This window comes from Benincasa hispida, chromosome 11 (assembly GCF_027475165.1).
Source record: "Benincasa hispida cultivar pf3 chromosome 11, pf3_genome.v1.1, whole genome shotgun sequence".
Classification (NCBI taxonomy): Eukaryota; Viridiplantae; Streptophyta; class Magnoliopsida; order Cucurbitales; family Cucurbitaceae; genus Benincasa; species Benincasa hispida.
In genome coordinates this window covers 70,064,744-70,079,218 of record NC_143488.1, presented here as the reverse complement: position 1 = coordinate 70,079,218, position 14,475 = coordinate 70,064,744, and the positions used below count along the sequence as shown (strand labels likewise).

Sequence of the window (14,475 nt, the reverse complement as noted above, 5' to 3'; positions counted from 1 at the left end):
TTTGGCCAGTCAAATGTCTTTCTAAGCGTTAGCTGCGAATGATTGGTATAGTAAGGTTTTTCCAAAGCAAAAAATAGCTTTGATCTAATTTTATAGACGTGTTTTAATTGATCAACTGATTTAGGGGAGGATTCCTGAAATTACAGTTACCAAAATTCATGGCTGAATTTTCGATAGAGTTGAAGTTGGTCATCGTAGCTCTGATACCAAGTTAAGGAAGAGACAGAGAAGAAAAAAGGATTTGTTCAGTAATTCTCTCTTGTATTTTATTGAAGGTATCAAGCCTTACATTTATACAAAGTATTCCCTAATTTAGGGAGAGCAAAAAATAAAGAATAATAAATATAGAATTACAGATGGCACTGGATGATTGGAGAACTCCTAACCTTCAAAATTCTTTTCTACCAGAATCATTCTGAAAATTTTGGTGACAAGACCTTGCTGACTGTGCTAGACTTGGTGACATGGCTTCATCTCTTTTCTCTTAATAGACATAAAATAAAATTTAAATCTAATAAGACATTAATCTTTTTATTTTGTGTCCAATAGATTTGTAATTATAAAAATTATCAAATGGATAAAGGTCTATTAGACATGCATAATATTTCAAAATTAAAAGTTAAATGACTTATCAAACACGTAACACTTGGTCTAGAATAAAAAGTCTAGAAACCCGTTAGTAGCGTTTTAAAATTCATAAACCTATTTGACACAAATTTACAACTTTATAAGCTAATTTGATAAGTAAAGCAAATAAGTAAAAATTATAAAAAAATGTAGCCCAAAGAAAAATGATAGAAACCAAGATTGACCGTAATTTTGTCGGTCTCCTCTCATTTTTGTCTTTCCTCTTTCAGCTTTGCTGCTCATCTCCACATTTATATATCACCTTCTCCAAAAGTGAAACCCTAAATTATTCTATAAAGGAAGGAAAAAAAACAAAAAAGTTCCATTCTTAATCGGAATTAATTTATTCTCGAAGAGCCTTCATCATCAAATCATCGTCTCAAAATTGATCATTTTTGTCAAGAAATGAAGCCAACTTTAACCAGTAAACTTTCTAATTTCATAAACTATTTTCCCTTCATCTATAATCGTTACCCACTCCTTTGTTTTTAAGTTTACAAGAGAAGTTGTAATTTTAATATTTTGGTTTTATATCTGTTTATATTATTTTGATACTAAGATTAGGGATATGCATTTTATTTTAACTTTAATTTTTAAAATTTTTAGAATTTAAACTCTTTTACTTCTCTATCAAACTTCTGCTCAAGTGATTAAGCATTCTAAAAAGTTTGAGATTTGAATTTGGGTTAACTTAAAAAATAAATGTTGCATAATTTATTATGAATGTTATTATTTTAAGTTTATGGATGTGATTTGTGTAACTCAGACCTAAATTTTAATGGATTCTTTTTTTATTTTTTTTTGGAATAGAAAAATTTTAGTCAACGGTTTTAATTAAATCACAACCACATAAGAAATACATTTGTGTTGCATCAGAAGTGTGTGGATATATATACACACGTCACACTTATACATATATATTAAAAGAAATTGTTATAATTATTACTTTGTATTGTATAATACTTATTTAAATATTCAACTTTTTTTTTTTTTTTTTGGAAACTATCACCACCATATTAGAAAAAACTATTGTTTATAAATATTAAATAGAATTAATAGGATAAGGTCAAATGCTATGTTATAAAAGAAATAGTTAGTTCATTTCGAGCAATAGCTATCTTCGTGCAAATGTCTTGTCACAATTTGTCATGTGACAAATTCTTTGGGAATTTGTACGAATGATCCAAAAATTGGGCCGAAAATATCAAATGACTCAATTTTTGAAAAAAAAAATACTGAATGACCCTTTGCTGACGTCAAATTAAGGTGAAATTACCAAAATATACTTGCGCGCACAAGGAAAAGTATCTCGCTTTCACTTGGTCTCGCTCTCTCTCTCTTTCTCGCTCTCTGTCTCTTTCTCTCGCTCTCCCTTTCTCTCTCTCGTTCTTGGTCTTGGACTCGCTCTCTCTCAGTCACGGTCTCTCTCTTTCTCGGTCTCGGTCTCTCTCTCGCTTTCTTTAGTTTTATCAACTTTGGTTTTGCTCAGAGAAAAGTCACGAACATCATCGGCAAAACAAGAATAAATAATAAAAGATTTTCGTCGAGTTCGTTGCCGGAGAAGAAGAGAAAGTAAAAAGGAAAAGAAAAAAGAAAAAAAGGTCGAAGGTCATGCCAGAGAAGAAGAAAAGAGCAAGAGAGAAATAAATCTAAAGGACAAATTTGTAACTTCACTCATCTATGACATCAGTAAAATGTCATTTGACATTTTTTTAAAATTTTGGATCATTTGCCATTTTGGGCTCAATTTTTAGGCATCCATACAAATATTCCTAAATTCTTCTTGCTTCTTTTTTGAAATATCTTCATTATTTTTCTGTGTATATAATAAGCATGGAATACATAAAAATGAGTGATATCTAAGATGCATTTAAGTATTAATATGTTAAAATATACGTAATATAGAATCTATTTTTTATTTTAGTAGACTTCTCTCTAAAGTTTCTTTTGGTATTGATATCACAACAAATTTTGTAAATACTCATAATAATAATAATAATAATAATAATAATAATAATAGAAATTTTAAAATTAAAGCGATAAGATGCAATTGGATTTGAAAGGTTTAAAAATGTGGGGGTTTTCTTTTTTCATCGGTTTGGCTCATGAATTCTTCAAAGGTGAGCCTTCAACTATACTTAATGTGAAGGCTCCACATCAGAATCCGTGGAATTTAGCTGCTCAAAATAACATAAAAAGATATTTGAAAGAAATTGCTTACCTCGGCATTTGTGTCTTTTATGGATGTAGCCTGTAATTTTGATCGACCCTTGTGAAGAAATGGTGCCTATGATGCTCTGTTAAGAAGATGAAAGAAAAAGAAAAGAACCATGATTTTCAATCTCTCAATTGTGTTGTCTCTGCTTGTAGCCTCAGTAGTCTCAGCTGCTTCTGAAGGTCCTAATTTTATCTTCAATGGCTTCCAATCTGCAAATCTATCACTCGATGGTATGGCCGTTGTTACTCAAAATGGCCTCTTGAAACTAACCAACGAGACCAGGCAAAGAATTGGCCATGGATTTTATCTTAATCCTGTAAATTTTGTCAATTCCTCTTATGGCGTTTCATCTTTCTCAACTACTTTCGTCTTTGCCATTATTTCTGAATACCCAAATCTAAGTGGCCATGGAATTGCCTTTGTGGTGGCTCCGACGAAAACTTTCCCCGGAGCTCAGCCAAGTCAACATCTTGGACTTTTCAATGACGGCAACGACGGTAACACAACCAACCATATTTTTGCCGTAGAACTCGACACGATTCAGAATATAGAGTTGAAAGATATCGATGGGAATCACGTTGGCATAGATATAAATGGGTTGATCTCTGAGGAAGCTAAAACTGCTGGGTTTTATTCTAACAACAATGGGGAATTCAGAAATTTGACTCTTATAAGTGGCCAACCAATGCAGGTTTGGATCGAATATGATGGTATCAACAAAGAAATCAATGTCACTTTGGCGCCAATTGACATACCCAAACCCAAAACTCCACTTCTGTCTTACTCCCTTGACCTTTCGTCCGTCATAAAAAACTCTTCCATGTTCGTCGGGTTTTCATCTTCCACTGGCTCTGTTTCAACTTCTCATTATATTTTAGGTTGGAGTTTCAGGCTAAAAGGAGAAGCTCAAAGTCTTGACATATCCCGCCTTCCAAAGCTGCCTCGCAAGAAACAGAGATCCCAAGTTTTAACAATTGGGTTACCTTTAATTTCTGGAGGAATTCTTTTGTTGATGATTTTAGGAATTGTTCATATTGTCAGAAGGAAGAGGAAGTTCGCCGAGCTGCTCGAAGATTGGGAGCTTGATTATGGGCCTCACAGGTTCAAATACAAAGACTTATACATAGCTACAAATGGATTTAAAGAAAAAGAAATTCTGGGTTCTGGAGGATTTGGACGAGTCTACAAAGGGGTATTGCCAAAATCAAAACTTGAAATAGCTGTCAAGAGGGTTTCTCATGAATCAAGACAGGGAATGAAAGAATTTGTTGCAGAGATAGTTAGTTTAGGGAGGCTTCGCCATAGAAACCTTGTACAACTTTTAGGCTACTGTAGACGAAAAGGAGAACTGCTTTTAGTATATGATTACATGCAAAATGGAAGCTTGGATAAATACCTATTTGGCGAACCAAATCCAAGTCTGAATTGGAGTCAGAGGTTTCGAATCATAAAAGGGGTGGCGGCAGGGCTGCTTTACCTGCATGAAGAATGGGAACAAGTTGTAATTCACAGAGATGTGAAAGCCAGTAATGTCTTGTTAGACAATGAGTTAAATGGAAGACTAGGAGATTTTGGTTTGGCAAGACTGTATGACCATGGAACAGACCCTCAAACTACTCACATAGTGGGAACACTTGGATATTTGGCTCCAGAACACACAAGATCCGGCAGGCCAACGACTCACATGGATGTGTTTGCTTTTGGGGCATTTCTGCTGGAGGTTGCAACAGGAAAGAGGCCAATAGAGATTCGGGGAATGACAGAAGATGTAATATTGGTGGATTGGGTGTTTTTATGTTGGGCGAGAGGAGCCATTGTTGAGGCCAGGGATCCAAACTTGGGAACAGAGTATGTAAAGGAGGAGATGGAAATGGTGCTGAAACTTGGATTGTTGTGTTCTCAATCTAACCCAATGGGGAGGCCGAGCATGCGGCAAATTGTGCAGTACTTAGAATGCGAGGCGCCGATGCCGGAGATGGGTTCTATTGAAACATCAGGTGGTGGATATGAAGGTTTTGATGATCTTGCCATGTCGTACAACTCTTCCTTGGATAAGGCTATTGCATATTCTACTTCTTCCTTTGAGAGGGGTTTCTGCCATTCTTCTGATGCTCAGTCTCTACTGTCTGGTGGCCGTTGAAAGTAGTGTCATCAACATTCGGTCCACAGATCGCGATTTTACCTGAAATCAAGTATGTATTTTGTACTGAGTTTGTTAATATACTGCGTTGTAAAGTAAGACTCAAAGCCATGACTTTAAAGATACTTGTTTTCAATTATATACCCATTATGTGAAAGTTTGTTTGCATTTTCAACAACTCTCCTCTCAAACAATCTACCAACAAACTTTCCCCTTCTAGATTCATCAATTTCTTTTATTCAACACTGAAGAATTCTACTCACCAACATATAAGTATAACATTATCCATTTGAACATAAACTCTCGTAACTTTGTTTTTGAGTCACTCAAAAGACTTTATATTGTAATTACTCACATGACCTTCACCCTATAGTCAATGTGAAACTTTATTTACACTCCCAACAATTTTTCAGAACCAAAATCAACCATCTCTAAAAACATAGGACCAAAATAATATTTAACCCAAATATTTATCACTTTAATACATTTTGCTTATAAAATAATGACGCAAGTATATAATATTTGTTAATTAATAAGAGGTGAAAAGTAAGTGAAAAAGATTAAGAATCTTCCTCAATAATTTTTCAAGATACCAATTATAACACTTCACAAAAAATACGCCTAAACAAGATAATCTTAGATGGCCAGAAGGAATATGTATCATAATTGGATGCGTGATATACTAAGCAACATGATATTGCAATGTCCGATTCTAGCATCCTTTAAACAAAGTAAAAAAAATAAAACTGAATGAATCATGGCTCCTTCCAGTTCTGAATAAATTCAAAAACGGTAAATATACAAGTAAAATTGCCCAAAAAAAAAAAAATCTCAGTGCAAAATGTCCGGAAAATTTTAAGAAAAAAAGACGTCGCCAATCACACAACTTGGTAATTTTCCGTAATCAACTGAGTCCTTTGAGCAAATCTGGGAGGAGCACTGCCCCTAAGAGGCAAAATGTTGACAACCTGCAACAGTGGAGTTTACAAACCAATGTTCAGAGGTAATGCAGGAAATGTCATATAAAGAATGAGAATAAGCGTGGTTCAAAGCTTATTATTATTATTTTACGTTATAAAAAGATGTGAATGAGAGAGAGTCGGTTTAATAGGGGTTTCTAGATCGAAAAAAGTTTAGTTAGTCTTATAGGGGCACACAAGAACAGATTTTTTTAAAGCGATAATAATGGTTATTGAGAGGTTTGTAATTAATATCTGGTTTCAAGTAGAGGGCAGAACAAGAATAAACCTTCAGGTCGCTAAATGTGCTAGCTGCTGAAAACCGAACAGAAATGGGGAAAAATACTGATGAATCGGCTGGAGGAACAACAAACTCCATTGATCCACTGTCAAGAAAATGGAACAAATAATAAACATAAGCATGCAATTGTAATAGTAGGGTAAAATAGAGAGAAGCCAAACCACCACATACCTGCGGTTTGAGTTATCGATGAGAACTATAGACCACTCCAAGACGGAATTTCTAGAATCGTACCTGCAGGTTAAGCAAAAACAGATGTCAAACTAGAGGGGAATAACTGGGCAAATGGGGCTTTAAAATCAAAAGGACGGTGATTTGGATCCGCTTCATTAGAATCATGTATTAAGTTTTGCCTTTCCAAAAGTTCTCAACATTGAGACTTGTTAAATAAAGCTTACGAAATTGTTTATTTTTGCCATGTCCCATTTTTAAAGACCAAAAAAATCTTATAAAAATTACATTAATAAACGTGTTTCAAAGTTCATGGAGAGTCCCATTTCGATTAAAATTGTCCCGAGTGCCAAAGTTGTGAACAATCCCATGATGAAAACCCTTTAGATTTGGAAGTCATGATTTCAGTGAAAAAATAATAACCAGGTGAAAACTAAAAGAGTAAAGATAAATCTATACCTCCATTCTCCATCAATCTGCCTTACACTAGGTGCCTCGCGAAGAGCAGGAAGAGGCACTGAGATGACAACATTCCGCAGGTCAAACATTGATGAAGCCTCGTACTCAATGCTGACATAGGTTTCATTTCCAGAAACAGAGGGCCAGCAGTTGACTGCAACAACAGAAGCATCATAAGTATAGCTTTTAATATATATATATATATATATTGGAAAACTGTATCTGTATGAGAAGGATTCGAACTTACTTGTTAATGGTACCATTGATTCATCAGTGCTTTGCATTCTCCACTTCAAGAGACCAACTCCAGCATCACTACCTTGACCCGTAGGAAATGGCCTGTTCGGGTCCTTCAGGCCTAGAATATTTTCATTGGAAAATAACTCTTTGTTCATGTTAGGATGAGTTTTGAAAAGGATGCCAGGGTTCCCACCAGTCTCAATCTGAAAACAAAACATAACGAATCAAGATAGTGAAACAAATAACAAAACCAGCTTTGCAAGTCAAATCATAATAACATCATAAGAACACAAGATGAGACAAAAGGCAGTGGACGAGAGATGGTTTGAAATACTATAGGAACAAATTTAGAGACAAAATTGTCCCGAGTGCCAAAGTTGTGAACAATCCCATGATGAAAACCCTTTAGCTTCGTACACATTCGTAGGAAAGTTTATAATGCATGCCAGAAATCAATTATTAGTAGTCAAAAAGTGGAAATTGAAACGTATGTGTTGGGGATACCAATCACCTAGAAAAGTTGTAGTGTCTGTTCTACAACATCCTTAATATGAGCAAAAGTACCTGAACTTGAATGTGGGCATCTTCTTGGTTAAGAATTTGAAGGGACAATGTTCCCTGAAGGTCAAAGTTACTAACTCCACCATCTCGTTTCAGGGACACATTGAGTTTCTCCTCAACAGATAGAGTAACAGGATCAGTTGGGGGTGGGACAGCTGATTTAGACGGACCAACACTTGGCTGTACATCTTCAACTATTACTTCACCTTCTGCCTTCAAAGATTCCAAGAATTGATTTGTCCTTTGGGATCTACCAAGCTGCATGCCAAGGCCTTTAGGAGGAGCAGTAGCAGATGAAGGTGGACGGCCTAATAACAGACAGACAAGGTAGAATGGTAAGTATCCACTTAATACATGACAATCTTCATGGGCCTTAATATATATGACAAATTACTAAAAGACGACATCGCCAGCATATATGGTGTTGATGCAAGGACAAGTGACTGCTTACAAATATGTGTAACTGACACTAAAACTCATCATAGATAACATTCATCAAACATGCATTTAAACAAAGGGCAACCTTTAGGCTTGCTAGAAAAGGACTCGACATCAGCACCCAATCCAAAACCAGAACTGCTACCAAAACCACCTCCACCACCTGATGATATGCCCATGTCACCAAGACTATTATCAATCTTTCCTGATCCCATAGACTGTAAAGACATAAAGCCTCCTTTATCACCCCTATTCTTTTCAATCTGCAATATATATGACAAATTATCAACTTTGATTTTATTTTATTAGAAAATGATTTTTTTTTTTGAAAAATGAGTATTTTATTGTGAAAAAGAATGATGAAGGGCATGTAAAAAAATACCTTGCTTTTGTCAATCTCACTTGCTTTCCGCTTCATGACATCCTTAGTTTCATTTATCTTGCTCTGCAATACCAACTTGTGCAACTTCTCTTCATGGCTCTCCATCTCACAGTATTGCTTAACCTGGGCAATAGTCACGTTTTCTTTGTGCCCAAGAGAAATAACCTCATCAAAAGCAAAAATCAAATCGAAAGCTGTTTTGCAGATTCCTTCTTCATCCATAGAGAGCGAATATTCAGGTACCTAGAATCGCTTAAGGACTCCAGCATAAATCCCAGCGTGTTTGACACAAGCATTTGTGAAGAACTATCTTACTGTGCAAACAAAACTCCCACACATACGCATGTAAGAGGGTATATAGATACACGAGTTGGAGGGCACCCCTTTTATAAGATGTAAAATATATTCTTCTAAGAAGAAAAAGAAAGACATATGACCTTACCAGAAAAGACATGATGTTGTTTCATATAAAATGAACTATATAAAGTTTTATTTTCCTTTGCAGTCTACAGTTAATATTTTCATTTATACAATACATTGTCACTAAGGATTTAATAAATGCCTGCTTTATTCTAGCATATGCAAACCTTGTTAGTTCCCCTGAAATTACTACTAATTTGGAGTCGAAGATCACCCAAAGATTTATGGAACAAACAGTAGAACCACGAGCCAGCATACCCAAATTCAACACGATCAGCATTAACAGCACTAGAAATAACTATAGGCCATCTCAAAAAAGGATACAAGCTTAGAAAGGAGCCTTAACGTGTCCAAATCTTCAAGGATGTTACTCTGTTTATTTGTTACAAGAAGCAAGTATAAAGCTTCTATTGGCTGGTAAACATACCGAACATTTTCTGTCTCCACATACGTATGCTGTTTTCCAGTTCCAACCAACTTCGGGAAAGCAGCAAGAAGGCCCTCAATTCTGATTCTAGACATATCAACAAACTGTCTAGAAACAAGAACTGCAAAAAGAATACATCCAACGACAGCCTTGTAAATAGTAGCTAAAATTTATCAGACTTGAGAAGAAAATTTAAGGGAGAAAAGGTGTGTGTTTGTGCCCGTGTGAGAGAGAGGCCAACGAGTATACAGTGTAAAAAGCTAACTATGAAAACCATCATTAAAAAAGATAAAATTCAAGAATAGTGCTGTAGAACGGGTAAAGGAAATATCTTACCTTTCCCAGACTTGCTAACAATAGATGCAGCAAGAACAACCTACAACATATATAACGCTTGTCAAAAGAAAATAAGGGGCTAGGAGAAAATATAAATTCGTGAAACCCATCGAAAGAAAAAAGCACACCACCAGAAAATAAAAATAAAACAAGAAACAAGATGCAACAAATACATAATAAAAATCCAGCTTTAAAAGAGGAGAGATCACTAATGATCATCGCGAACAGGATGCTCATGCTAGGTCCTACCACAATTCCTAAAGTAAATTAAAGGGTGCATAATATCAGATTCAGTGACGCCGGACAAAATATATATGTAGCACGATCCATTAATCTCAAACACTCACAAGATTTCTAAATGGCACAGTAAAAGTTAGAAACTATCCAGCATCTTGATTATTTACAATAATGAAATAATTTTGAGAATATGTAATGTTACATTATATCCAAACAAAAATTTGTATGATAGCATAGCTGAATTCACCCCCTCAACGTTCATGAACTTCAACTGGTTAAAACAAAAAGGCACTTGGAAACAAATTAATGGGAAGGTAATTCAGAAAAAAAAAATATTACAGATAAGTTCATATAAATTTAAACTGGAATGCGGATAAAAAGAGACAACAAATGGTTCAATAACATAAATGCATTTACCATTTTTTAATGATATGAGAATGCAAAACAACAATCACCGACTTCAGATGAGAAGTTGTCTTCCGCACCTAGGAGTGAAATTCCGTTAGTCACACACTTATTAGAGAAAAAAAATATGTAATTATCGATCACCTTGTAATAAAGTGCATAAACAAAAGTTCCTTTTCTACATTAGCCCTAACTCTTTACGTATACCCATGATATCTATCTAACTTCACTTAGAACTATATTACTACGAAAGAACTTAGAACACGGAAGGTCTTTGAGATCAGGCCGACTTTCGGGGGGGACGAGGAAGGGGAAAGAAGAAAGATAAGGGATCTGAAGCTGAAACTCTCAATACTCCCACAAACTACTGCAATTACAAAATCAACAATCAAAATCATGTAGGCAATCTGACTATCAGAAATTCACAAATAACAGCAGATCCAAGTTCGCAAGCATACAATGTACAGATCAAATCGGCAAACAAACCTACGGAAATTGCACACAAAATCCAGATCCATCTCACAAAATTGAGAAGAAGAAACAAACCAGTACTAAATTTCAAGATTGAGATAAACAAACAGCAGATAGAGAAAGAGATATTCAAACCAGGGATTTATGGAATTGATGAGTTTATTGACTGATAAGGGAGAGATCTGAATCGAGGAGTGCTGAGGAAGGAGAAACCGATCAATTTAACTTCGAAATGAAATCGAGGAGCGCTGATCTGCTGGAAGAAAGAAAACAAACGAGGGCTTGACACTACTACCTCGCGCCCAAGGAGAGAGAGACGCCCAATTGCCTTCTCTCTCTTAAATTCTTTATTAAAAGCAAAATTCCAATAATAAAATTAAACTTGTTATGAGGAGCACTTCCAACCACGATAATAATACTGATATCAATAAAATATAATATTAAAATAATATAATATAACATATAATATAAATAAATAACAAATGAATATGAATAAATAGCTTAAATAATATTTAAAAAAATAAGAAACTTATGAAATTTAGAAATTTTCTCTAATTTCTTTCAAAAAAGTTGGGAGTTCTCACCAATCTTTACCATCTTAAAAAATGACCACTATTTATAGAAGAATTGACAAAGTAGGAGGTGGAATTAGTTGGACACCAAGGATATGTACTTATAAGACATATGGACTACATGTTCAAAGACACATGGGGCATTTGTTCTTCTAGGACAACAAGCTTTGGCACTAGTGGGTATCTATTATTATTATAATATTTATAATGTTCTCCCTTATATGCCCATTATATATATATATATATATATAATATGCCTCATTAAAATCTTACTAAGAAAAAATCCCATGGAAAAAATCCTAATAAAGGAAAAAAGACATATTTCATATAATTTATACTTTTAAATGAATATATTTGCTCCCCTCGTGAACACATCACTTAAAATATTTGAATCGTCACATTCCAAAGTTGTACACCAATTTTTCAAAAGTTGCAGTAGGTAATGCTTTTGTAAATAAGTTGTTAAGTTATATTTCGAACAAATTCGTTGTATAGTGATGTCATTATCTTAAAGATCATGAGTATAGAAAAACTTTGGTGAAATATGTTTTAAATATGTTTTGTTATATCTCCTTTAATATATCATCCTTTGATATGAAATATGCATGTTGTGTTGTCTTTGTAAAATATTGTTGAAAATTTTTATTAGAAGACAAGCCACATGTTTCACGAATGTGTTGAGTCATTGATCTTAGCCATACACATTCTCGGCTAGCCTCGTGAATTACAAGAATTTTAGCATGAATTGAGGAAGTAGTCGTTATAGTTTGTTTTATTGACCACCACGATACAACATTTCCTCCACATATGAATAGATAACATGTTTGAGATCTAACTTTGCGTGGATCAGATAAATATCTAGAATTTACATAACCAACTATATCAAATTTTGATATATTTAAATAAAATATACTCAAATCAATCATTCCTCAGAGATAATGGAGTATATGCATAATTCCATTTCAATGTCTTTTTGTTAGAGCAAAACTATATCTAGCTAATAAATTTACTGAAAATGCAATATATGGTCTTGTAATATTAGCATGATACATAAGTGCATCATTTGCACTAAGATATGGTATTTCAGGACCAAGTAATTCTTTATTATCATCTAAAGGTCGAAATATATTGAAGGAAATTTTTCAGAAAAATATCCTTTGAGCGGAAGCAAAGAACGTCCCAGATTCCATTTTTATTGAATTTAAAGTTTTACAGTAAAACAACAACAAGATATGCATTTACTTAAAATTACAGCATACTTTAAAACAAATACCTAGGGTTACAGAAACCCTTACCTTAGAAGAACTCTTTCTTCAAGAAATCTCTTGTACAAGCCACGAACAGAACTCCTTCCATGCAGATCTCCTTCTTCACACGGACACCACCACTTAAGAACCCTCTGTATTCTCTTGGAATAAAGGATTCAAGCAAGAGTTGTAGGCTTTGCTTGAATCCTTGGAAGAGGGAAGGATATGGAAAGGGGGGGAGGGATGAGAAGAACTTTTCTTCTCTATGAGTTTTTCCTTAGAGATAACACTTCTTCTCAGAAAGAGATCACATTTATATTAAATTCATTTATATGAATCTCATCCACATATTGATATTTGGATCATATCCAAATATTTAATTCCTATTAATATAAATCATATTTATATTTAAATTTAATTACATGAATCTCATTCATATAATTAGTATTTGAATCATATTCAAATTCCTCTCATTTATAATGTATCAAATACATTACAATTAATTATATCATATATAATTAATTCCCTCAATTAATTTAAACACTTCAAATTAATCCAAAGATTATTTCCCTGTTAAGCTACAAATGGGACCTTATGAACCTATAGATTGAAGCTCCAACGGTACTCGAATAATTAATTAAACTCTTTAACTACCGGTCACTCTACTAAAGATCTACAGTTGCATTTTTCGCACTACAAATAAATTTCTGTATCTATTGGATATAACCAATCAATAGCGTGATGATCCTAGACAAATTGCTCGTAAGTATAGTTGGGCCAAAATACCATTTTGCCCCTGTAGTTACATCTAACTTCTTAAGTACCACTGATTTCTCTAATGAACAATAAGTCATAGTCCAACTATGACTAAGTCCCTCATGGGCCAAGAGAGGGTGTGGCTACTATGTTCAAGATCGAAATCAGCTCTTAAAAGAGCAATTTATCTACTTACCCTTGCATCGGGGAAGGAGTGAATTCCGTCTTGTGTAACTGTGTTCCCAACTCCCCAATCAGACAAATCCCCAAAATGGTAGACTTGTTGCATTGGCAATCTGACCACTCTCACCTATACAAATCAAAGAATCGCCTTCATGGCAAGAGTTCACAACTCACTCAGGACTTGGGTCATGTCACCTATGGTCATCCTAGTGAAATGTAAGTCTTTATTATTAACAACGCTATATAAAAAGACTAATCATTTCGTGGTTCGGTCTTGTATAAACTCTTTGTATAGGATATCCTAGCTCGCATATCTCCTCATGAATGATCAGGATCAAGTCATTTGTAGCACTTTACAACACTTGTAACCTCTACAAAGCGGGTCGTATCCGTAGTGTCACCAGGATAAAGTATCCAACCTTATCCATCTACTACATACCGTTTATATTATTATTTAAACAAGATCCACTTGTATGTCTCTACATACTTGTTTAAGTTACATGAAATAACCTCAGATCTTAGTTTATTGGATTAAGTATATGCTTATAAAATAATACTTATTTTATTAACAACAATATGTTTATACAAAGTTTACAAACTATGAGATTACAAAAAGATTTAGGACGTCAATCCCAACAATCTCCCACTTGTCCTAAAGCTTAGGGAGATTAATGTACAATATAAATAAAATACAAAAGTACAATAAACTCACTATACCCCAGTAACATCTCCCACTTGCACTAAACAATGTGCTGCATATCCCGTAGACCCAGACTTTCTAAATGACCCTCAAACATTTTAGCCGTGAGAGCCTTTGTAACGGATCAACAACGTTGTGTTCCAAAGAAATCTTCATGACAATCACATCACCTCAATGCACAATCTCCCAAATCAAATTATATTTTTGTTATATGTACTTGTCTCT

General features: G+C 34.4%; 2 protein-coding genes across 2 annotated transcripts; one reads left to right on the top strand and one right to left on the bottom strand.

Annotated features, from left to right (window-relative positions):
* Nucleotides 1-1,613: 1,613 nt before the first annotated feature.
* On the top strand, nucleotides 1,614-5,142 carry LOC120090305 (L-type lectin-domain containing receptor kinase IV.1-like). Its single transcript, XM_039047880.2, has one exon. It carries the CDS (start codon nucleotides 2,958-2,960, stop codon nucleotides 4,983-4,985), a length of 2,028 nt encoding a protein of 675 aa, XP_038903808.1. The 5' UTR covers nucleotides 1,614-2,957; the 3' UTR covers nucleotides 4,986-5,142.
* Nucleotides 5,143-5,626: 484 nt separating this feature from the next.
* Nucleotides 5,627-11,206, bottom strand: LOC120090306 (coatomer subunit delta-like). The gene is made up of 12 exons (XM_039047881.2): nucleotides 10,928-11,206; nucleotides 10,334-10,401; nucleotides 9,680-9,719; nucleotides 9,241-9,464; nucleotides 8,497-8,739; nucleotides 8,200-8,377; nucleotides 7,680-7,984; nucleotides 7,123-7,318; nucleotides 6,876-7,029; nucleotides 6,417-6,479; nucleotides 6,234-6,330; nucleotides 5,627-5,953 (listed from the first exon to the last, which is right to left on the bottom strand). Exons 2-12 carry the CDS (start codon nucleotides 10,334-10,336, stop codon nucleotides 5,864-5,866), a joined length of 1,593 nt encoding a protein of 530 aa, XP_038903809.2. The 5' UTR covers nucleotides 10,337-10,401; nucleotides 10,928-11,206; the 3' UTR covers nucleotides 5,627-5,863.
* Between the last annotated feature and the right edge of the window lie 3,269 nt (nucleotides 11,207-14,475).

Coding starts and splice junctions, on each gene's coding strand:
- LOC120090305 (XM_039047880.2), top strand. CDS start 2,958: ATGATTTTCAATCTCTCAATTGTGTTGTCTCTGCTTGTAGCCTCAGTA.
- LOC120090306 (XM_039047881.2), bottom strand. Junction 8,740..9,240: donor TAAGGCTCCTTTCTAAGCTT/GTATCCTTTTTT, acceptor AAGCGATTCTAG/GTACCTGAATATTCGCTCTC. Junction 6,331..6,416: donor ATCGATAACTCAAACCGCAG/GTATGTGGTGGT, acceptor TTTTCTTGACAG/TGGATCAATGGAGTTTGTTG.